The sequence below is a fragment of the Catharus ustulatus genome, chromosome 9 (genome assembly GCF_009819885.2).
Source record: "Catharus ustulatus isolate bCatUst1 chromosome 9, bCatUst1.pri.v2, whole genome shotgun sequence".
NCBI lineage: Eukaryota > Metazoa > Chordata > Aves > Passeriformes > Turdidae > Catharus > Catharus ustulatus.
In genome coordinates, this window is record NC_046229.1 from 29,861,700 (window position 1) to 29,885,555 (window position 23,856).

General features: G+C 41.5%; 1 protein-coding gene across 6 annotated transcripts in view; it reads right to left on the minus strand.

The window, feature by feature from the left end:
- Positions 1-23,856, minus strand: part of DNM3 (dynamin 3) — a 166,779-nt gene that overhangs the window by 33,967 nt on the left and 108,956 nt on the right. For 4 of the 6 annotated variants that reach the window (XM_033067351.1, XM_033067350.1, XM_033067348.1 and 1 more), the window contains 2 exons: positions 18,553-18,664; positions 14,989-15,000 (listed from right to left, as the gene is read on the minus strand). In XM_033067351.1, the coding sequence (XP_032923242.1) occupies positions 14,989-15,000; positions 18,553-18,664 (124 nt within the window). The remainder of the gene's footprint in view (positions 1-14,988; positions 15,001-18,552; positions 18,665-23,856) is intronic. The other 2 variants (XM_033067352.1, XM_033067349.1) reach the window with 1 other exon arrangement.

Consider the following 23,856-nt stretch of genomic DNA (forward strand, 5'->3'; position numbering starts at 1 on the left):
AACACAGAAATTACTGATGTTTCACATGTTCAGCATGGCCTAGCAAAGGTTGACACCACAGCTGCTGGACACTGCACATTTTGAGGCATGAAGTGTTGACAAGGCATCTGAGAGTGTGCAGATTTTCCAACTGATAATTACATATTCCACATTAAACAATTCTTATTTGTGCCTAATGCTGTCTAGAATTAGACAGACACCTACCTCAGCATGAACAAGCACAACTTCAATTCAGCTGCCTACAAAAGCATGTCCTTCTTTCACCCACACACAGATAGGATGTGGGAGTGCAGGGCCATGGGTTAGTGGCAAGAAAATCTGTAAGGATGTGATCCAAGGTTCACAGGAACCACTGCTGAAGGAAACAAGCACCAAGAGATCAACTTGCCTGAGGGAAATATGGAACAGGAATGGGAACTGAACCAGTAGAAAAATGAAAGAATCTCTAAACAAAAACCAGCCAATGGCCAGGGAAGCAGCAAAGGAAGCAGAGAAGAAAGACCATGGTCTGGAACCACAGGCTGTTTCAGGATGCAGTTCATTGATGTCAAAGGAGAAGATGCTGTGTCACAGGACTGTGAATTACTGGCACTCACAGGCAGTTTTCTGTCACCCAGAGCAGGGGAAAACCTGAGCCATTCTGCCTTGAAGCTTCCTATCTGACAGGATGATTTCCATTGGGTTCCTCAGACCACACTTTCACAAACAAAATTCTTGCACCAGCTTTCTCAGGTGAGACAAACCTTACTGCAAAATCATCATTCTCTCCTAACCAGGGCAGGAGATGTGAATGGACCCAATGAGGGAATAAATTGCTACCCTCAAAAAAACAACCAAAAAAAACCCCAACAAGAAAACCCAAACAAAACAAAACAAAACAAAAAAACAAACAACAAACCAACCCAAAACAACAACAACAGTGAAAGAAACTATGCAGAATCCCCTGAAATGATCATGGATATCCACCCATATCCAGCCATCTCAGCAATGCAGCAGCTCCTGCTACTGCCCATGGAGTGGGTGTAGAATCCCAGCATGAAGGTACCAGCATGGTCCTTGGATCTGTGCAACAGCCAGTGCAGCACCCAGACTCATCAAAATGAGAAGAAAATTGATGCAAGCACAGGCTTGTTAGTCAAACCATGACTATATGCAAGGCTTTTGAACATGATTCTAAACAGAGACCTTAAATAAAATTTGAAAAAGAAAAATAAAGATGGCAGGGCATGCCAAACTCAGTAAGTTAACTGATTTTTCTGACCAAAGAAAACTTGACAGATCGTTGGTTCAGCAAAGTGATACTCTTAGAAGACTGGCAAATAAGCTCATAAAGATGAGTATTAATGAAAGAACAGTGCAGTAAAACAACTCTCTAACAGATAAATAAGTTATAAGTTATAAGAATGTGGAAAGAAAAACTAGCAGCCTTGAAGGATTTGTTTAATGTGGAAAGAAGAACTAGCAGCCTTGAAGGATTTAATTATCAAAGTGTTGAATGGATGGGTCTTACTGAAATGAAATAGCATAAACTTGCCAATTAAATTTGATTCTGCCCATTAGACAGAATTGTGAGGTAGTGTCAACACAATGGGGGACTGCACACTGTCCTGGAAATCATGGATAACTTCAAGGACTGGAAAAACAGAAACAGGATCAAATCCTTGCTGTATGCTGACAGACCAATGCCAGCTGCTGCATGGGACAGGGAGCTCATCAGCTGGCAGTAAAAATGGAAAGGAAAGGCCAGGCACATCCAACTGAGCATCAGATGATTCCAAGCCTCTGCTATGATGAGGCCACGTGCTGGTGCTCTCTGTTCTGAGCAATGCACATCCAACAGAGGTAACACTGTTTTGTACAGGACTGGGCACTGATGGAGGAGACTCCTGGTGACAGATAACACTTGACACTTCCCCTGTTCCCAGGGCTGCTGGGCTATTTCCTTAACAGTCAAATGAAGCTGTATGTTGAGTATTTTATTTTCATTGCACTGAAACTGCTTTTCAGCCTCCCCTGGGTAGAGCAGTGCAGCCTCTGAGAGCTCTGGACAGTTAAATTGGAATAACTCTGCTTCTTATATGAACTATATGGCTCTCTCCCTTCCTCCCCCATGAGATCCTTGTCCATGTTCCAAACCATACTCCCCTGCCTTCAAGCTGGAAAGGGCTCTGCAGCAGCTCTCATGTTAAGCTGGGGAGTATATAAGGGAGGAAAGAGGGAAGGAGTTTGGATGGTGCCCTCCAAAAACTGCCTTGCACTCACTGATCCACCCAAAGATGCTCCTGATGCATAGTGGAGCTGGAAAAAGTGGAAATGTGGCCTTTGGAGAAGACTTCTCTCAGGCTTTTGGGTAAGATGATCATTGTTTGAGCACTTTCTTCATGTGGCTGGAGAAGCAGTGCATGTTGCACAGGTGTGTGCAGAGCCATTTAGGGAGCCTGGTCAGACTAGAGCAGAGCAGCAGTGAAAGGAAACAATTCCTGCCTTTTGAAGCAGGATTTTCCCACTGCTGTCTCCAAACTGGAGGATGAGTCCTCTGAGTTTTCACCTTGTGACAGAAGAGCAGGCAGCTGCAAAGGCAGGTAAATAGCTGACTACAGATCTTGATGCTCCCATGGGCTGCTGGTTACAGCTTCCATGTAATGCAGGAAGGAAGGAAAAACTTTATCCAAGAGCCCAGAATGAACATTTAAAGTGATGAAAGCAAGCTGGACATAGACTATCAGTACTAAGGACACTTGAGACAGTGACCATGTCAGAGACTGATCTTGTCTAACAGAAGGTTGCTTTAGATTTTTTGGAGGATCAAATGACACACTTGAGGATCTGCTACTCCAGCTAAACTCCATATCCATCCCATGAAAAGTTTTGGGGTGTTTATCAGAAGAGGAATGGGAGAAAGGGGTGAGAGAGAGGTGAACTACTGTTTTTTTTTCCTGACTACCTTCCTTTCACAAGAAAAAAACAAAAAAGAGCTCATCTTAAATTACAAGCTCTCTCAGCTCCAGAAATTCATCCTACATGTTGATTAATGATCAAACTACTAGAGCTTTAGCATGAAAAATGGGCTAGGCTTCAACTGAAGATTGCCTGTAGCTAATGGTGCAGTGGAATGAACATTTTCATTCCAGCTAAACCATTCCTGTTCCTGTAAAAATAAAGAAATCCAATCTTGGGTTATGAAAAAGATTTGTTGAATTCTGCATACTTCTTGGGTTAAAGAAGTATTAAAGAAGTTAACAGATGTGTAAATCCAGAGTAAGTTACCTGGGAAGTCAGACACCTGCATGTGCACACACATGTGCACACACAGTATAAACATCTGAGGTGAGCTCAGGGAATGGAAGTTGGGAAGCGTAGCCTAGAATTCCACACGTATGGGCACACTACTGAGTTAGTAGATTTAACACAGCTCCTGTCTCAGGCTCAAAAATGCAAAATGTAATAAAAAAACCCCACAAGGAAGTGCAGTGGGCTGCACAGCATCTCCCTGGCGAGGCGGCTGCCACAGGCACGGCTTGCCCGGAGATCTCCTTGTGGTTCAGCCCCTGGCGCCATCAGTTGGGCTTGAACTCAAAAGCTGTGGAGGGAGGTAATTAAAAGTGACCCTGCACCACTGCTGCAGCCACTGAAAGAGGGTGGGGAGGGATTCAGCCAAGGGAAGGGATGTGTCTCTCCAGCTCTAGTGATTTCCATTATGGAAACACAGCACTTTCCAGCTTTTAACCTTTATGCCGCTGAAGTCAACTATTGAGGTTCTTTTAAAATTTTGTTTTCATTTCAGCACATGAAATGCAAACTCCAGTTTGGGTAATGTCAACAGCACGTTCTCCCTTAAACCACAAGGAAGGTGCAGAGTTGAAAAAGCAGGACAAGGTAGAAAGCTGAGAAGTGGAATTCCACACACGCAGTGATGGCCACCAGCACGTCCGCTGGCCAGAACAGTGATTTTCAAGACTATGGAACTCAGAGTGTGAGGGAAAGCCAGGAGGTTCAAACCATCCTGCTGGCTGCAGGAACAACCATTAAAAGAAATTAAGAGGAAAGTCAGACCCCAGAAAGAGCACAAGACACTGTGTTCCAACTCTAACCAGCTGAAGGAAAGTTTATATAAAAACAATCACTTCGTTAGTGACTCATAAGGAAAGAATCCTTGAGCTTTCTTCAGGGAAACCCCAGTAAATAACATGTCTAAAAACACATGAAGATGCTGCTGTCTGTTCTGTTACAATATTCAGTCCACATGATAAAACCTTTGGCAGAACAACCTACAGAGCACAGATCCTTTTGAGAAACCCAAAAACCAGCAAGAACTGCTGTGGCTGCTTGCTAAATCTGCCTCATATTCCAGCTCTTGTGTGACATGTCTAACACAAACTGGGAGAGAGTGGGGAAAAAATGCTTTTTGTTACAGCTCCTCTGTTGGCTACATGCAGGTGCTCTCTCAAGATAAATAAATGCCTGGATTTCGATGCATTCTGCAGGTTTAAACTAAATGTTACATTCAAATACTCTGCCCTCCCACATCCAAAGACATGGAGTGGAAAGGTCACTGCATCTCTCCCTGGAGCATCTTATCAGACACAACAGGCTGGGCTGTGTGTGAGAACAGTCCTCTATCCAAAGAAGGGATGGGCATACTTTGCAATGTAGAACTACTTGGGCTGGGAAGAGGTTTGGCTCTTTTATTTTCTTTCTTCTCTCTCTTTTTTTTTTTTTTTTTTTTTTTTTTAATTAGCATAACATTTTAGAAGTATGTTATGTGTTTTTGAGCATACCTTCCAGCAAGAGACTTCAAACTCAGTAAATTCATAAAAATATAAGATATTACAGTGTTTTCCAACAAACAACCTAATCTGAACACTGTGATGTCTGAGCTTGGACTGGCTAGGAAATTCCAAGTAGAAATATTAACAGAAACATTCTGTGTCAAGCAGAGATTATGTTCTGTAGCAAAACCACTTAGTTTTTGCAGATATCCAAGAGGATGGAGTGGGAACCTGGGAGCAACTTCTTAGCAATTTTATCTCATTCTCTGATGAGCTTTTAGTCTAAGTGTGAACACGAACATTTTATTTTGCACTGGAAAGCTCCCCTGCCCAAAGCTATACCTTTACATAGTGGATAGAACATGTTTTAGTTTATTCTCAGCTGCTGCAGAGCCATAGCAGACTCCAGAAATTTTCCAGGATATAGCCAGAAGATTGTCAAGAAAAAAAATAGAAGGTTGAAAGCATTGAATAGTCATTCCCAAGAGGCTGAGAAGTTACCATAGTAAAGCAGTGTTTTTACCCAAATGCTCAGCAACAAAAGCAGTAGCATCACCAATATTTGAACTGTAATTTTCCATTGTCAGCTGAATTTGGAAGGAATGGGGCATTTGTAACAATCTCTCAGGTATTTGTGACTATAGCTTAATGTCTTTGTCCATAAGATGAAACATGTTTTGTAAAAAGCTATGAAACATCATTCTGAAGGCCACCAATACTGAAGAAGCATGAGCAGCTGCAAATAAGATATAAGGAACTTCTTTTAGAGCAAGTAAACCATTCCAACATCCCAAATGGAAGATACAACTAAAAGGAGCATAGACAGGAAGACTTTGCCTGAAAAAAAATTCACTAGCAATGCATGAGAGAGGAACAGGTCACACTGAGAGCCTCAAAAGAGAAAACATGTATTTAAGTACTCCACTGGAAATTTGAGTTTTTTTGCTTTACTGCAGAAAGACAATTATCTAAGAACCTGGCACTTCTAGGCACCCACTGTCAATGAAGAGTGAAGCAGTTCACAGCCAAGAGATCCAGACTTGGAAGGAAAAATCATTGATTATTCTAAACAGAGACTCCTAAAAATGAATTCCCCAGTAAAGAACCCATCAGAAAAGAGCAGAATTTTGATGGGAAAATGTTGATGGTTATATACATTAAAGGAAGCCCATCCAGTGTGCCTGAACAAAGACTTTATCCAGGGTCTTGGAAAATACATACACAGTCTTGGGCTCACAAAAGGAGGGAGAACTTCATATGCATGCTTACATCCAGGATACTGCACAAGGATTATTGATATTTTATCACTTGAACAACTGACCCAACACACACTTTTGAGCAGTTTTCAATCATACTCTAAGCTGAGGTGGTTCCACCATGTACGGATGGACACTTAAATCAACAGGAGTCAAATTTCAGAGAAGAACTGAAAAGGATCTGGGAAATAATCAGAACAGGAGGATTAATCCCCTTTATATTTAAAAGACAGGCAGAAAGAAAATCCTGCATACTCAAAAGATGTTGGAGCAAGGTATTTTTAAAGAACAAATGTCCTTTGCTAGGCAGACCAGTGCCAAACAGGTAGTGTGCCCCAAAACCCTGTTTCTGGAAGCACTCTAGTGCTAGTGACAAACCTTTATTATTTATTGATTGTCCTGCAATAATTCATTGATTCTGTCATGCCATTCTTGGACTGCCAGGAAGTTCTTACTCTCAGTTTGTAAAATGGGATCCTGGTCTGCAACTGCAACTTCTAGACAAATAGTATCTATTCCCAATATTAAAGCCAGCTGCTGGGAAGGCATCATGCTGGGGCTTACAAAAGAAACTGTACAAAGAAGAGGGAGCTCAATAAAAGAACTGGGACATGGGGCAGAAATCACAGCCCCAGAGAGACAAAGACAGGATTGGTTCTACGAAAGGAGAACTTTATTTTAGCAGAACACTAATCAGACTGCAAAAAAAGCACTGGAAAAACCCAAACAGTCCCCTGAGTCATGCAACACTAAGGACAACACCTCCAGTCACAACAGGTGAAATTCTCTCTCTGGAAGTGATGCCATTGACTTCCCCATGCCCATCTTCCAGCCTGGCTGAAATGAAACCATTTCTGAGCACACACATTCACCCACCACATTAAGAGGTATTTTCTGCAGACCAGTGTATAAAAAAGAGGGAGCTGATATTTTCAAACTATAAAGACAACTGAAGGTGAAGTTTCCTAAAGCAAGAGCCTTGATTTTCACCACACCAAGGGCAACACAGGTGGTGTGAAGGACTGCAGACAATGCTGCATTTTGCTCTCACAAGACAAACCATCACTATGTGAAAGGCCTCAGCTGAGGAACAGCAAGGAACTGTGCCCACAGAGCTCCTTGGTGCACAGAGCTGACATGAACACATCTCTTGAGTGTTTGCAGTCACATCTTGGGGCATGGGTGATCTGAAAGAGAAGCTGAGCTTTTTTGAGGATGCCTGCCCTGTATGCAGCTGCAAAAGTGGCTAAAAGCTAAGCTAAGCAGAGCTAAGGTCAGTCCTTAGGAGAGCTAAGCACAACCTCACTCACACTACTTCTGAGAATTTGCTGTCTGAATCAGCCAGATAACCTTTAATAACTATAATTTAGAAATATGGTGCAGCAGTTGTTTCCAGACCATGGTCATGAACAACTACATATTTGTAGACAGTGCCAACAAAACACAGCTAGGGACAACTGGCCTGTGACTGGAAAGGCTTCTGTTCACTACAAGAAGGTTCCTGCTTCTACTGGAAGAATATCTAGATCTGGAAATCAAACAGTACTAAACCAGACTACAACTGAACAGAAATTACATTGCACAAGACTAATTTTTCTCACAGACTTTATCTTAGGGGTTTGTTTCTTTATCTGATTTCCATAAAGGCCCTCAGGTTTGCTGCCAACCTCAGCTGTTGAACAGGTCAAGATAACATTGTGCAGCAAATGCAACCAGGAAGATGGAATATCTGCTGCTAAAGGGTCTGATAGGGGCTTGACACTGTGTTACAGCTCTTGGTAATTTTGTACCCACCCACCAATGAGCTTCTACCTGCCTCAGTAATATGATGTGTTACCTGAAATCAGTAGCACATACAGTGGTATGTAATTCTCTCTTTTAATTATAAATAGCTTGCTTATAGAAGAGGAAGAGCAGAGTTTAAAAAAGAATATAAAGCAAACAGAGTGAGATCACTTGTTTCTCTGCTGCAGGGACAGGGGCTTCAGGAACAAAGGTATGAAAGTCACCAAAAAACTGCATGAGGCTCCTCTCATCTCCTCTCCCTAAACTAAACTGAAAAGATTATTTTTAAGTTGATAACTGACTAAAGTGTTTCTGTATGTTGTTGTTAAAAAGGAGAAAAGGGTGTGGGAGAGGGAAGAAGGGGTGGTCTAAAGGTTCTATTGTGAATTTATTATTTGTGTTGCTAATAAAGTTTTCTTTACACCCTTTGAATTTTAAACCTACCTTGGTTTTGCTCCTAATCCTATGTCACAACAAAAAATAAATATATTAAAATTAGGAAATCTAAACTACTACAATCGGACACCTCAACATGTCCACAGACAGCTCTTCCTAGTGGGAAATCACCATTCTCCAAAACCGGCACACTTGATATATCATACAGCAAACAGAGAAGAACAGGGAAGACATCAGTCAAAGGCCACAGTGGAGCTGGGAAACAGGAGCTGAGCAGTGACCACAGAACAGGAACACATGACATCATGGAAGGAGAGTTACATAACTAAAGAATGCAGCCTCCAGAATGGAGGATTTGACACCCATAATATGGGCCTTGATTCTGACTCAGCACATGGAGAGTGCAGTAACTTCACGATTATAAGCCACACGTCCGGGTGTCGGCAACTGTCTTGGGTTACAATACAGAGTGTGATAAAAGGTATCTATTCTATCACCATCTGATGAGGGTGGGGGCAGTGATCCTTATCTCTGCAGGAGATACTCTGCTAAGGGGCCATCCATTGAAACCAGGCAGGGCATTGTTCTTTATCTTTTCACAACCCATCCTTCCTCCAGCCAGTCATTTTCTGCTAATGGCCATTGAGTCCCACAGTGTGACTGATAAAATTACTGCATCTCATTGAAAGTTGCTCCAGCCAGGGGGAAGAGCCCAACATTTCTTACCAAGATAAAAACAGAGGTTTTGGGGCACTAAGGGAGCCCCTTTCTCCACTGGACTCCAGAGGAAAACCGGATTTCTCCACATCACCACTGGACCTCCGGAGGGAAACTGCACCTTGTACAGGAGCACTGCTCCAACTGAATCACATCTGTCACTGCAGGAGGACGCAGCCACCATTTAATGGGACTGCTACCAACACCCTGCCTGACGGGGTGTCAGGTTGTGTCTGACTTTGTTTCTTTGGAGTTTGTTTCTTTGTAGTACTGTATTTCTATTTTAATTTCCCTAGTAAAGAACTGTTATTCCTAATTCCCATATCTTTGCCTGAAAGCCCCTTGATTTCAAAATTATAATAATTTGGAGGGAGGGGGTTTATATTCTCCATTTCAAAGAGAAGCTCCTGCCTTTCTCAGCACACACCTGTCCTCCCAACTAAAACAGTAACTTTTCATTCTTTGTCCATATATAAGCCGCATTTGATTATAAGCCGCACTTCAGGCTCAGACCAAAATTTTTGTCAAAATGGTGCGCCTTATAATCATGAAATTACTGTAATTATAAACCAGTCTCCACAAAAAAAGGTGGGTAGAGATGGTTAAAGAAATCCAGGATGAACTATGTGTCAGAGTAGGCATTGCATATCTTCATTTTAGTCCAAAACAGAGTCAGGGAAAGCAACATTCAGTTTCTCCTTGTTTTTCATCGTTTTCCCTTCTAGATGAGAAAAAAGGAGTCTCTGGCTGCTCACCAGCTGCTCTCCACCCTCATGTCCAATGATGACATTTCCTGTTACACTGTAAATGCTATGGAAGAGTGAGGCTGGTGACACTTTTGGCATAAAAAAAAAGATTTCCTATTTTTATTTACTCCTAATTACTATTACTATTACTATTTTGTGCAATTACTGACTTGGAAGACAAGGAAGACATTTTAGGATTGTCCCAAAACCTTGTCATAGTTGTGTGTTTCTCCTTCTGTTCAGTCCCCCTGAGGGGTGATCCCATATGGTGAAGGAGCAACCTGCCCTTCCTGCCTACAATTATGCCAAGACCTGAGCCACAGGGACTCCAGCTGCAGGTACCAGCCTGGGCTCCTAAGGAGCTTTGTGGCTGAGATTGGTGCAGCAGAGCCCAGAAGCTTCCTCTCCTCCAGCCAACTTTCAGTGCTCATTCACCAGGTCTGGGAAAGCACCCTAAGAGTTTGGCCACCTTCATTTCCCCAGGGCAAGCCTCACTGAATGTCCAGAATGAGGCTAACATTCATGCTGCATGACCTAAAACTTCATAGCCAGAGAGCTTTCACCTTTCTGCAGAGTTTCATCAAAATCCCCCAGCGGAGTGGAAGTAGTGCAAAAACTCGCTGCCCCATAAAAAGTGAAGAATTTAAAAATATTTTCAGTATGCAGATGCCTTGCCAAAAGCACAGTAAAGAGCCCACCGTGAATACATAACAGAAATAAAAAATGTTTGCTCATTTCTAAATTTCCTGGAGTTTGCTTAATGTCAGCAGCCCCAGCTAAGAGCAGGAACATAAAACCCTGTGACAGCCATTGAACCCCCGACCCTGACCAGCAGCTTTGCCGAGACTGGGTTTGGAATCATTCAGAACATCAGCCTGCATCTTGTTACACTCCCTGCAACTGATGCAATCCTGTGAATCTCTTCTCCCCTGGACATTTTTAACTCTCTCAGGACAGCAGTTCTTTTACAGGAATATGAACCAAGGCTGCTCTGTTTCTTCGGGAACATTTGGAGAACAAGGATTCATCTAGTTTTTGTTTGAAGTAGTAAATATTTAGGAGAAGCAGAAGATAGCTTTCATCTGAAACATGTTTTCACATCCTTGGAGCAGTGAGGCAGAGAGAAAGGGACTGGAAAACAGCCTGCCATTTCCTTTCCTCCCTGGCTTTTGGAGTGCCTTGGACCCAGCTGTGCGCATGCACTCGCACCCCCTCGGGCTGCTCTTTTACACCGGCACTTCCTTGTAAAATCCAACTCATCTGTTCGAAGCAATGACTGAAACACTGTCTATAAAATTATGGCATTTTTCCACTTGAAAAAAAATATAAATTAACACTTCATTTAAAAGTTATTTTTAAACCTAGTTGGCATGAAGCCACCTTTAGTCCCAACTGCAGTGAATTCTTCTTTTCCTAGAATTCAATGCCTTTCTTTTCTAAAATATACTAGTTTAAAAAAAGTAAACTCAATAAATGCAGAGTTTACACTTCTGACTACACTGACATATCAGCAGTTTGCTTTTCAACAAACTCAAACAAGTCTTTACTTTTTTTACTTTAGGGACTTATCCTGAGAAGGGACTTGAGCAATCCCAGAGCAGAACCACACACCTCCAGCCTGAATCTGGCCAGGGCACTGCAGCATCACTGCAGCCAGGAACCAAATTATGTCTGGGAGGGAACTGAAGCCCCTTCAGAAACATGGCCAGACTTGAAAAGAAAGCACAAGAGGTTTATTCCAGTGCAAGACACCTCCAACTTCTGGCACTGCACCTGCATTTACAGGGAAAAGCCAAGCACAAAGCACCTGAACTGAGAGCACTGTTGTCATATATGCAGGGAGAATGAGGATCCTGACCTCACTACGTTCCCATTTTCCAGGACTGTCTCAAGAGACAGGAGAACATCTGGACTCCTTAATGAAGTAGCTGATCTGGAATCTGGGTTTAGTAACACTAACTCCCCTTTAAATAAAATAACAACTTTTTAAAAGTGGGGAGAGTTAAGAAGGACTTCCATTTAAGCCATCAATACATCACCAAAAAGTATCTGAAGGACTAACAGGCAAACTGAACTAAGAGGAAGAGTATTTTCCTTCTTTTTCCCTTCTTTTTTCAGGGGGATTCTGCTTTTCCTAAGAGAAAACTCAAAGTAAATTACACTGATTTTATATTCAGTGACCGTTTGCATGCGCTGCATTATCTGCACTGTGACAACTCCACTGAGATGTGATTATGGAGTTTATAGACTTCAGTTCTACACATTCTGTAAAGAATATCAGCAAACACAGCAATGCAAAATAATAAGAAGGTAAGAAACTTGTAGTCACTAGCTGTAAAAAATAATTTAAAGAGATTTTGGTTTTCCAGGTTGAAGTTTTTCAAGCTCAGCATTTAAGTGTTTGGTACTTTGAATCAAGTAGAAATTATTGGCTAATGATGACAAAGGAAAGGTGACTTTTACATTAAAAAGTGGCACTTGAAGGTTTTGAGATTTTTCTGTTGCTGCTGTTTTATTGCTTGAGATTCTGAACAGAGATTCAGAATCCAACTTTCCTAAGAATCCAGCACCTATCTACCCTTTTAACCCAACAACGTTAGAAGCACGTGGAGATGGATGCTGGGAGAATGGTTCAGGTATGGATACTGTTTTCAAACAGCAGCATCTGCTGGGCTGCTTTGAGGGGATTTTTTTAAATGGGGGTAAAGAAGCTGCACAGGGTGAGCAGCACACAGTGGTGGGTTAAGACAGTCAGAGGCTCTCAGCTCCTCTGCCTTCAGTAGCTGGGCTGAAGCTGCAGCACTCTGCACAGCTCTGGACAATTCTGCTCTCGTTCCCCATGCAAGGCTGTGGAGTTCAGTGTTAATATTAGCAAAATGCAGCTTGCCAACATGTGCTTGCTGAATGAGGTAGGTCTCCATTACCTCATTCTACACGACCCTTTTACAGATTTTATCCAACAAAGCTTCTGAAGATATATTTATCTTTAACCATGTGAGAAATCTCACTTACAGTAATGATTGTGCAACAATAAAAAGTAAAAATAAAAATGATTAGTAGTCTGCTGATGATTATAAAGCCTTTTCACTTCCCTTCCTCCCCCTTTTTCTTACAGACTCATTACTCCAATGTTTGTGTTTACTTTTGTAAGTCCAAGAGTGCAAAGCTAAAGGTATAAAAGCAGCCACAGTCTGAAGGGATGGGTGAGTACAGGATCTTGACATGTGAACATGTGACAGGATCCAGAGTATGAACAGCACACTGGGCAGCACTGGAGGAGGGTTACAGCTCTGCCAGCAACCCAGGAAAATGTGCCAGGACAGTAAGGAAGGATTATGCAGCTTTTCAGCATAAAGTTGCATTAGAAGCTCCAAGACACTGTCACTATTCTCAAGCTGCCATTCCACTCTTCCTCCTGACCTCTTCTCAGAAACTCTCTGGTCACCTCTCAGGTTTATCTGTGTCATTTTCCACCTCCACTAGGTACAGAAATCTCAACAAGACTTTGGGGCTTGAGCCTCTGCAGGCAGCTGCAGGTTGGTCCTACCTGTCCAACTGGGATAATGTGGTATCCAGGCTGCAGCAGGAATGGTCTGTGTGAAGGAGAAGGGGGACACACACATGATGAGACATGAATCCTTACAAGGAACAAAGAGAAAGATCAGGATAGTTTCCTGGAGATTTCTTTTGGAGTTATCTTCTGGCTGGCAACCCAGACCAGATGGAGAATATTTCTGAACCCACAGCAAGAAGAACTGCCCCTGGCTCAGAGTGAGGAAGAGTTAAGAGCTCCCAAATCCTCACATCTCGCAGGTCTCTCCTCTCCCTGCTCATGGGTATCCTGCTGAAATCTGTCAGCTGCTTCTGGTGCTGACCTCCCTGGGTGCCCCACAGCTCCCAGCTCTGGAGAACAGGGCTGGGCCATGCAATTCCCAACTTCCAGACTCAGTTTGTGCCAGCCCCAAGAGCTCAGTGGTGTCCCATCTATCCCCATTTCCCTTAACAGAGCATCTACAGTCTCCTCTGAGATCAGAGCAGCATCCACTGCAGCAGCAAAGCCTAAAGCCAGCGTGTCATAAGGAAACATTATAAACACTACCTTGACATTTTAGTGTACACAGTTAACATTTACATTTCACACCACCTCCTATGCAAAGTCCCTCTCTCCATGCCATCAACACACCAGTTCTCTTAACCCCTCCCAACCCAGCACTAAGAGCACCTTTTCTCAGTCAGGCCAACAAAACAGAGTATTTTTGGTGCTTCTGAGCTCAGCCACTGTGGAGACAGGAGTGGTCAAAAGCTGGTTAAAAATACAAAAATTAAAAGTAGACAAAATTCCCCAGCATTCAAAACCTTTAAAACCCACCTGGGTCTTTACCAAATACCCCAGAAAGCTTCCAGCTCACAAAGAGATGCTACAGGCAATATTCAATGTTTGCTGTGAAGCATCTTGTGATGCTCCAGATTCATCTTCCTAAGGGTTAATACACCAAAGCAAGAAGGAGGGGAAAAAAAAAGTCACAAAAGCCATATAACTCCTTTCTGAGGTATGACAAACTCTCTCTGCATCTTATTCCAAAGTGTGAGATGTGCAAGTTCCATTCTCAAGCTCAGTAAAAATGGCATTAAAAAGTCCTAACCCTGGGAACTGCATGATTATTCGTTTATCAGATCAACATCAGCAAAACTGTCTTTTTATGTGCTGCTTACTTTCAAAAAAAACCCTACCACGCATATTTCAGCTCTCCCTCTCCACACCCCACACCCTTCTGCTGCTGTCCAGCTGGAACACATCAAGGGTCTAGAAGCCAAGTCAAATGTTGACCCCACCCTCCTCCATCCATTTTAAGGCACCTTCAAAGCCAGTACACTGATCTAGTTCAGCTTAGCCAACAACGCCAGCAAATCTGTTATTTAAGACTTTAGTGCTGGGTTTTTATAACTGCCCATTAATACAAGCTTTGATGTATGGTCAAAAAACCCAGCTGTAATGAGTTTCATCAGACTGTAGTAACCTTTCCTCAGAAGGTCTTTATTACTATACCTTCATAATCTTTGGGCCCAATACTTTTATTGTATCATTCTTACTGAACCTCCTTAAAAACAGCTCAGCAACACTTAGCACTCTTTCTCCAGAATTAAAACAAAGAGCCAGTAATACTTTTTTCTTGAAGGCACTTTTGCACCCACATTTTAAATCACATTTTGCTGTTTAAGAGCATGCAGGCATGTGTGAACTGAAAGACAAACCAATTTTCCTCACAAAGTCCTTCAGACAGGACACAAAAGGATTTTGTAAAAGGACAAACGACTTACTTTGTTGCTCCCCTTTGCAGGATGCAGCACGGAAGAAAGAGGGGAAAAAAAGAAATATTAGTTATATTTATTTTACATGCATTCAGCCTAAATTGAACAGCTCTGGAAATGGCTCAAAGCAAATGAGGAACTGACTCAGGAAACATTCACTGAATCCTGCAGTCTGACAGCTTCCAGGGGAACACAGGACATGTGCAAAGGACACAAATGTTCAGCAGAGCTCTTTTCCTCACTACACAAACATTCTGATCCCGCTTTCGCTCCCTTCGCCGGGAATCGGGAGCAGCTCCTGGGAAGTCGGTGGATACAAATACAAGGGAGAAGAAAATGAGACCTGAAGTGATCTAGGGATGGGATGGCAGCCAGAGGGATTTTCATGTGTTGGGAACACTGAACTTCCAGTATGCAAAGCCACTAAACATCTCTGCTGAGCCTTCCATGACAGCCATTCCCTACAACTTGCCAGCAAATGGAAAGTTTCAAGATCCAAAGCATTTTAAAAAGCAAATATTGAATTTTTAGATTAGTAATAGAAATAAGGAGGAGATGGCATTGGGGGGTGTGGGGGGAGAAGGAATGGGCGGTGCTAACAAGGTAAAGTGTGCAGAGCAAGTTATGACAAACATCTGGGCTATTATTTTGGTTTAATTGTAAGTTTTGCCATGAGCTGGCATGAACAGTGTATATTATACAGTGGGAAGCCAGCCAAAATAAACACCAGCCTACACCAGTTGAGAAATCCAGTCTGGAAAGGTTAGTCACAACGTTGTAGTCACTTTTTAACAAAAAAAAAAAAAAAAGAAAAAGAAGGAGGGGTTTGGATGCATCGGTCCAGAAAGCCAGCAGTAAAGTCAGCTGGTAAATGGATATCCCATTTCAAAGTGAATTGGCCACAGGATGATTTATATCAAGCAAGCTGACTTGCATATGGGTTGGAAAAATAAAAACACTGATTCATTGCTATCTGGGTGGCTGTCAGAGCCCACGGCCCGACAAAGGCAAATGGATTGTGGGAAGGAGGTGACTTGGCACAGTGCAAAGAATTCAGGGGCTCACAGAGCAATGTCCAGGGCTGATCAGAGGTAATTCATGGGACAGTGAACATGGGAACAGATTCACTCTGTGCATCCACACACACAGAGGGACAGGGAAGACAAGCAAAATGAAGCAAGGAAATGAAGGAAAGGGGTGATATATGGCCTTCAAAATATTAATGAGGCTAGCTTAGGCAAAAAGAAAGATTATAAATCTAGAAGCTTGGACTTTGGCTTACAGGATTAAATGAGCTGCAGAGATTCCATGTTAGTGGCAGCAAATACACTGTATGTAGCACTACTTTAAAAAAATCAACAGAAAAATGAATATTCTTAGTTGAGAGATTTGCCCTTGGTGGGAATTCAGAACACATCTCTCTAATGGGTGCCAGATTTCTACTTTTCCTTGAGTTTTCATTTCTAAGCAGCAGTTCTACTGCTGGTGCCAAAGTCCTGGATACTCAGAGTCCCAGCTGTGCCTCACAGGTACAAGAGAACGAGAAGCTCGGTCTGGGAAGGGGCTAAGGCACCTCTTTGCTTTTTTAACTCTTGGATCACAAAGTTGGGGAGAAGCACTGGAGTAAACTCAAGTTGCTGCCATTTGTTGGCAATCCCTCCTACTTAAAAACATAGTCTCTGAATCTCTGAAGGACAACAAAAGACTGGGGGGTGTCTCTAAAACAATTTTCTATTGTCAGAGGAAGGTGAGAAACTGAGGAGCATGCACAGGATTTTCATAAAACACTGCTCATTTTTATTTAGGATCCATTGGATCTTCTAAGATGCCTGAGGCCTTAGAGATTTTGCTCTGCAAAATGCAAAACTCTTAACAGCAGACTCACAGTCCACATTTGAACCTCTGGTCCTTTAGGAATAAAGTTTTGGAGGCCTAGAGTAGCATGGAGCATCTTTACTGAACAGCTTGATAAACTACTGGGTGAATTTCAAACTACAGGCATTTGGAACAATAATATTTATTCTTTTTATAATGTAAAGATAATTCCAGCTCAAAGGAGAAGTGTATTTTGACTCCCTTCTACTTCTTTCAAGGAAGTCTCTCATCTTGCATCTAAGACTCCTTTGACAGACCAACTTTAAACAAAACCAAGAATTCTTTGTAAACATATTTTGAATACCAAGTATTTTTAGGGGGAAGGGAGAGACAGGAAGACAGAAGAAAAGTTCAGAAATCCAACTAGTCTGTCTTGTTTATGAATAAAGTATCAGCTATACCAATACAATCAAACCATCACAGAATAAAGGATTAAACCAGAAGCAGCAGCAGGCTTTTGTGAAATCATCATTAAAACCTAAGCAAGAAAAAAAACAAAGCAATAGAGCATATTGGTCTACTGGAACAGGCAACATACTGAAAAGTCACCAACACTGTTACTTTTTAAAGGTGAAGTCTCAGATACCTGGTAGGTCTCCTGCTAAATGCATATTTGCACTATTCTCTAAAAAAATCATCACCATTTCCATCATCACTGTTTATTTCTATAATAACTGGAGAATCCAGCAGTACAAGAATTTCTTATTTATTTTTTATGGTAGTCTTGAAACTTTGTATGAAAAGAAGCAGCTGAGCTTGTTTGCATGAATAGCTCCTGGAGGAGATGCACACAGAATTGTACTGGAAGCCATGCAGGCACAACAACCATAAGGGAAGAAAACCATGAAGAGAGAAGACAGCACAAGACTCTGGACTCCAGGAACCTGGCCTTCCCATGGAAAACAATCAGGAAGAAGAGCAAATTCATTCAAAATGAAAGCACCATTTCTCAGCTGAAGGCATCCAGCACTCACTACACACAGGTGAGCTGTGCATTACAGAAACTTTCAAAGGCTCAAACACCAGGCATTTCTGCTAGTCAGCCTTCTTTTTGGATACACCTCCACAAACCTTCACATTGAAGTAAAAGATCAAGAGATCTAGGTCCAAGAAATATTAAATAGTAGCTGGACATACTCTGTTTCCCAACTTTCTGTCATTTCTAGTAAATTAATAGAGGCTTTTTTATTGTATCCTGTTCAATTTGCTCCACATGATGATTAGCTGAGTAAAACTGCCTTTGGAAAGGTTTAGCATGTGTTTCATACACAAAAAATGATGCAGTGAATAAGTAAAATAAACATACATGATTGCCTGGAATGCTTCTGTCAGTTCTGTAATACAGAGCTTGAGGGAATAAACTCTTCAAAGCACATCTTTACCTTAGAAAACATTAATAGAAACAACGAAGCTCAGGAAACCCCAAATTGCTCAACGCTTTTACTACATGGATCCAATGAAAAACATGTTGGAAGGTTTGGTTTGTGGTTGCTTGGGTTTTTTTACATTGAGGTTTGACGCACAAATTGGTCTTAAAATACTTCATTATGAATATTTTGGAATTACCACAGACTGGTACAATGAAAAGGCTGCTCTTTCTTGAGTTATCTGCAGACACTGTGTTTTCCCAGATGATACACTTGTTTTTTTTGACTCAAACAGAGCAGCTACTGGCAAAGCAGTGAGCTTTTAACTTACTGAGGATTTATCAGGATAGACACCGGCTCGTAGCAGAGATGCCTTCCAGCTATCCACCTCCTCTTGGGAGTCACAGGCTAGCTCAAGGAAACGGTAATCCTTGTAAACATTCCTAGAACAAAGAGCAGCACATTGTAAACCCAGCATTTTACTACTCTCTATCATGCACACAGCATTTTAAATTAAAAATCCTTTGGGATCAGAAATTACTCGGTAATTGTTTTGGACAACAGACTTTATGGGACAGGTGCTTGTTTAATAATTACATGGAGTACTTAAAAATATCTTAGAATGCTACAGCACAGCTCTGGAAATAATAATCAGCTAAAAGCACCATGAAACTACTTTAAATCAATTTTCCTGCTTTTGCTAAAACAGAGCACTTTTAGGGAGGAAAAGGGCGTTGTGATGAAGAGGACACATAAGACATGCCAACATAACAGCACAGCTTGTGATGGACTGCTGCTGTAACCAATAAATACCAAAATCATCACTGATGCAACCTCTTCCCATGTTAAGTCCTTTCAGTTCATATTGTACCCTTTTTAGACATTATCAGTAAAAGAGGAAAAAAACAGCAACAATAATCAAGATATTTTTGAACAAACAAAAAACCCCTCTGATGTCTCTCATCATTGTAAGAAAACTGGGACATGTTTAAATAAAACCTCTTATAGGTAGTTGACATAATGAGATAAATACAGGGAATCACTTAATGGAAGAAAAGAGAAAGGAGGAAAAATACATTTATAGGAAGGTGGTACTTGAAAATTCTTCAATAAACAGAAAAGATTTTCCCCTTATGGTTTAGCCATTAGTTTCTGAATTCCAATTCTATACACAGACCAGATCACTGTAAATTTGTCAGCCAGCAATCTTTTTAGGAAAGGCCACGAGCTTAGCTGAAAAGGGTTAGGAACCCACATTTTGCTAGATCTTAACAGTTGCACAAGGATCAATCTTCCAGCCCAAGCAGACTTTTCTTCCCTTAGCATGCTGTGGAGGAGAGGGGTTGATGGAGATTGTTTCACTCTCAATGACCAGGGGCCCTTTGGTTTCATTATAAAACTACAGAGGTCATTTCTCCCACATATTTAGAGGAGGAAAAAAACCTGAATTCAGTATAGAGTAAAAAAATAAAGCTATTATTGTCACTGCTTAGACAAATTTCTTTAGCATTCAGGGACTGGTGGGATTTCACTGCCACACTGCTGGAACACAACTGACTTGATCTAATTCCCACTCACAGAAGTGATTCTCTCTTAACCAACAATGCCACCAGGCAGCTCACAGCCTTGCTTTTTAGGGGCAGTCTCAGGAAACAGGGGAAAAAAAGGTTTAAAAAGTGTAATTGAGCCTGAGCATGAAGCAGCCATGACACCAAATCATTAAATTATCACCTATGAAACCACAGTACAGCAACCAGAGCAGACTCACTCTGAAGAGAGCAAAATGAGGTATTTTTGGTTGAATTCAAAACTGCAAAGAAGAAAGGACATACTCAGATTTATTTCCTTATGTTGCTGACTCAATTCTCACTAAATTCAAAGGCTACATCTGAGCATTCAGCACCCCAGGCTTGCCCTACTCCCTTCAAAAACCCAGACTGGAGGTGCCAGCAGGGCATTTCCTTCCCACAGAAACCAGCCCCAAAGGTCACCAAGAGACACTAAGGGGCCTGATCCCACAGTTTAGCCAAAGCCCCTGACAGGATGAACAGCTGAAAGCTCTGTGGATTCTTTTCTTGATTGAAAAATTTAAAATTAATCCTTTTTCTTCCCTGACTCCAAAAGGACTAATCCTGTCTTAAGGCAAATAACAGCCCAGATGATGTAACAGATACTGTTACCTTAAACTGATCAAACACCTGAATTTTATTCAATTTGCAATATTGTGGAACTCCAAGTCAACATTTACGGAACAAAACAAAGAAGTCAGTTAAAAAAAAAAGGCATAATGAAATTGTCAGAGAAAAAATGCTTTAATTTATTATTAGGAGAAACTTTTACTGAGATAAGCTTTTCTGGCTAAGATAACTAAGCAGCTACAACTTGAAGAAATAGGAAGCTAAAATGGTAAAAGGGTACTCTCAGCAAAGATGACTAAAAATAACAATAGAGCAAATAAAGGCTGTAAAACATAGTGATAGGGAAGTTCCAAAAACACTTATCTGCGAGAGCAAAACAACATGACACCAGCTTGTGAAAACATTTTTTCAGGCCTGTCATGTTATATATTACACTTTTTGGCATTTTGTGGCTTGCTCCAAGCAGTGTGGCTGTGCGAGCAGGGATTTCAGCCAAGGGCTCCGAACACGTGGGAATGACAGTCCTGCACTCTGCCTCTGTGCCAGGGCTTCTCCTGGGGCTAGGGACACCTCATGGCCCAGCAGCTCATGTCTGCACATCTCCCAGGACCTGAGAGATCTTTTTTAAAGTAGCTCATTCTACTTCACTGCCACTGCCAAGGACACAGCACGTGTGAGGAACTGAAGGATGCACACCCTGAGTGCTCCCAGCACTGTTCCAGCAGGGCAGCTAAGGGGGTGCTTGTCTCCCCAGCTGCTTTCCTTGCTGCTAACACTGCCCCTGCCTGCCTTCAGTAACTTCTGAAAAGAGTGTGTCCTTTTCCTCTTAGCAGTGGAATCTTACAAAAACACATTAACATGTTTTACTCATTAGGAATCCATTGGCGTCTAATGGAAAGCTGTAAAAACGTTCTTGAAAACAATTCAGATTTTCTGTTTTCTTCTCTCTTCCACTTCTTAAAATTGCTGAAGACATCAGCACAGAAACAGTTACTACTCAAGCCTCACCTACGTTCTCCATATGGAATACTGTGAAGTTATGTTCTCACTGTCATCTCTAGAGCAGCTAAATGGGATGTTAGACATCAAAGCTCTGACAGAATAAAGATGCCAGGAAAGATGAACTCTCAATACCAATCTTGTTGATACTCAGGCATCTGTAAATCTAAGGGACTGCAGAAACAAGAGAGATATAGAAAATGGGACCATGCCTAGAAGTACCATTTGCAAGCAGTATTTCCCTTGAACATTTAACATGTCTTAAATGTGAACACAAAAATAAGGGAACTACAAAGCTGCATACATCTACCACATCTACCTATTCCACTTCCTCCTGGAGTCTCATCACTGTAATTTAGTATCATGCATAATACATGAAAATGTAACTATAGTGGCATTACTGGAAATCAACCTAATACTGATAATACTGCATTTATTCCTAAAGTGAAAAGCACAAAAGGCTACCATTTGTTACCTGCAGATTCTATTATACTCTAGATAAACACACCTCAGCTTGGAACTGCATTTCTACCAAAAATAAAACATAATTGCTCATGGGGATGAACAGACAATTGGACTAAAAGCATTGTTTCCAGTTCTAGAAAGGTTCCACACTCTTCTCTAGTCCAGGTCCATCACCTGAAAATCAGGAGTACCCAGCTGGGACTTTGCTTGCCCAGCAACTTCTTCACTTTTATTTTACCTTGATTTCTTGATTCCTTTCCCTGTATATTTCAGGGCCTAATACAGAAATGTCCATAGGTGTTTCCTGAACTCCTCCCATCACAAAAGAATCCTAACAGGACTGGATTAAGGTATTTGAAAGCGCCCAAGAGGAAAGTGAGAAATGCCAGATAAGTTTGAAGACTGACCCAGCTGTGAGTTACTGGGATTTCTCTTCCACCCACCCTGAAGCTGGGCTATCAGCACTGCCTAAGGAAGGTCTGACTGCCTGTAAACCAAATTTTTGCAGTCCAGGACCAGGGAGTGAATAACACACCTGAAAATCCCCCAGAAAGAACAGTGAAACAGCACTGGGTTTCCCTCCATGCTGGCTGCACATCAGAATGTGCTCTTTGAGCACACCCCACTGCTGCACATCAACATAAACTATATCCCTTGCAATTTCTTAATACTGAGATAAGGTTCAATATTTATCTCCAGCAAACCTAGAAAATGTTGAAGGGCAACCACTGCAAGCACATTACATACCCAGTTAGCATGTGTGCATATCTATTAATGCATACTCACATATAATCATGTGCACAAGGAGCTCTTAGGTTGGGTTGGATCTGGATTTCACTAGACAAAGTTGTACTGGGTATGCATGAAATTTCTTTTTATAGAGAGAAAATACAAACCAAGATTAATTAAAAATGCATTTATTCTTGCCAGTGTGGGAGGAGACAGAACAGTCATTACACAGCAAGAATACTAGCGACAATTTTCAGAATTGAGCCTATAAACTACTTTAATCCTCCAAAGAACACAAACCTGTATTTAGCTTTAGCACTGAACAAGTGAAGCTACTCACAGACTGAAAGATAAAGGATTATCTTCTTTTACAGGGATTTCAAAGTGATTTTTGTAAACATCTCCTCTATTGGGATGGAAGCAGAACTGAACATTAGAAATCTAGAACTAAATGCACATTGGTCCCACTTTATTCCATGAAAAACACAATTCTTAAGTATTTCTCACTTGATGGAAATTAAAAACATGTAGAATATGGGTTTAATGAATAGCCACCTAAATTGAAAAGGGGAGAAAATAACAGAATCCAGAAACTCCAGCTATTGGGAAAGGTAATCTTGGATGAAATCCTGCATTCTCTATCTATTTAACTTGTAACTCCACTGTGCACACTCTGCTTATTCAAATTTAGTCTTAGTCTGTGATTTTGAACACCTGGACACCTGTAATTGCACAATAACTGGTTTGAGCATATGAACTTTTTTTTTTAATAAGAAAGCTCTACCAGAAGCTCTGCAAACCATATATTTTGAAGAAACAAAAATGGCCATCTGCTCTGAGTTAACAGCAATGACTAACATTTTCTATCAAGGCGTACCATTTCAGATCACTCCAGCGTGAATGCTAATTAAAATTAATTACACATGGCTCTGAAGATTGTTTTTTCCTTAATATCCAGAAATGCCAAGGAGACAATCTCTGAGCAGTGTCATGAAATAGTAAAACTTTAGGATTTTGCCCCCTTTTGTCATGTGAGGGCTCTCCTAAAAGCATATGGATCCTTTCAAGCACACACACCCAAAGCACACCCAACCCCCACAACCTGAAGGTGCAAATGAACAGGAGATATGCTGCTCAGTATACAGGCCAGCCTTGGCAATGAACTATTTCGAGTCCTATATGTAACCCAGAACAGAAATGCAGCCAAAACTAACACCACACAGGCCAAAATCCACAGTAGTAACAGTGACTGCCACTAAAATATTCCATAAGTCCCTGGAGGAGAAGGTTTGATGCCTTTGGCG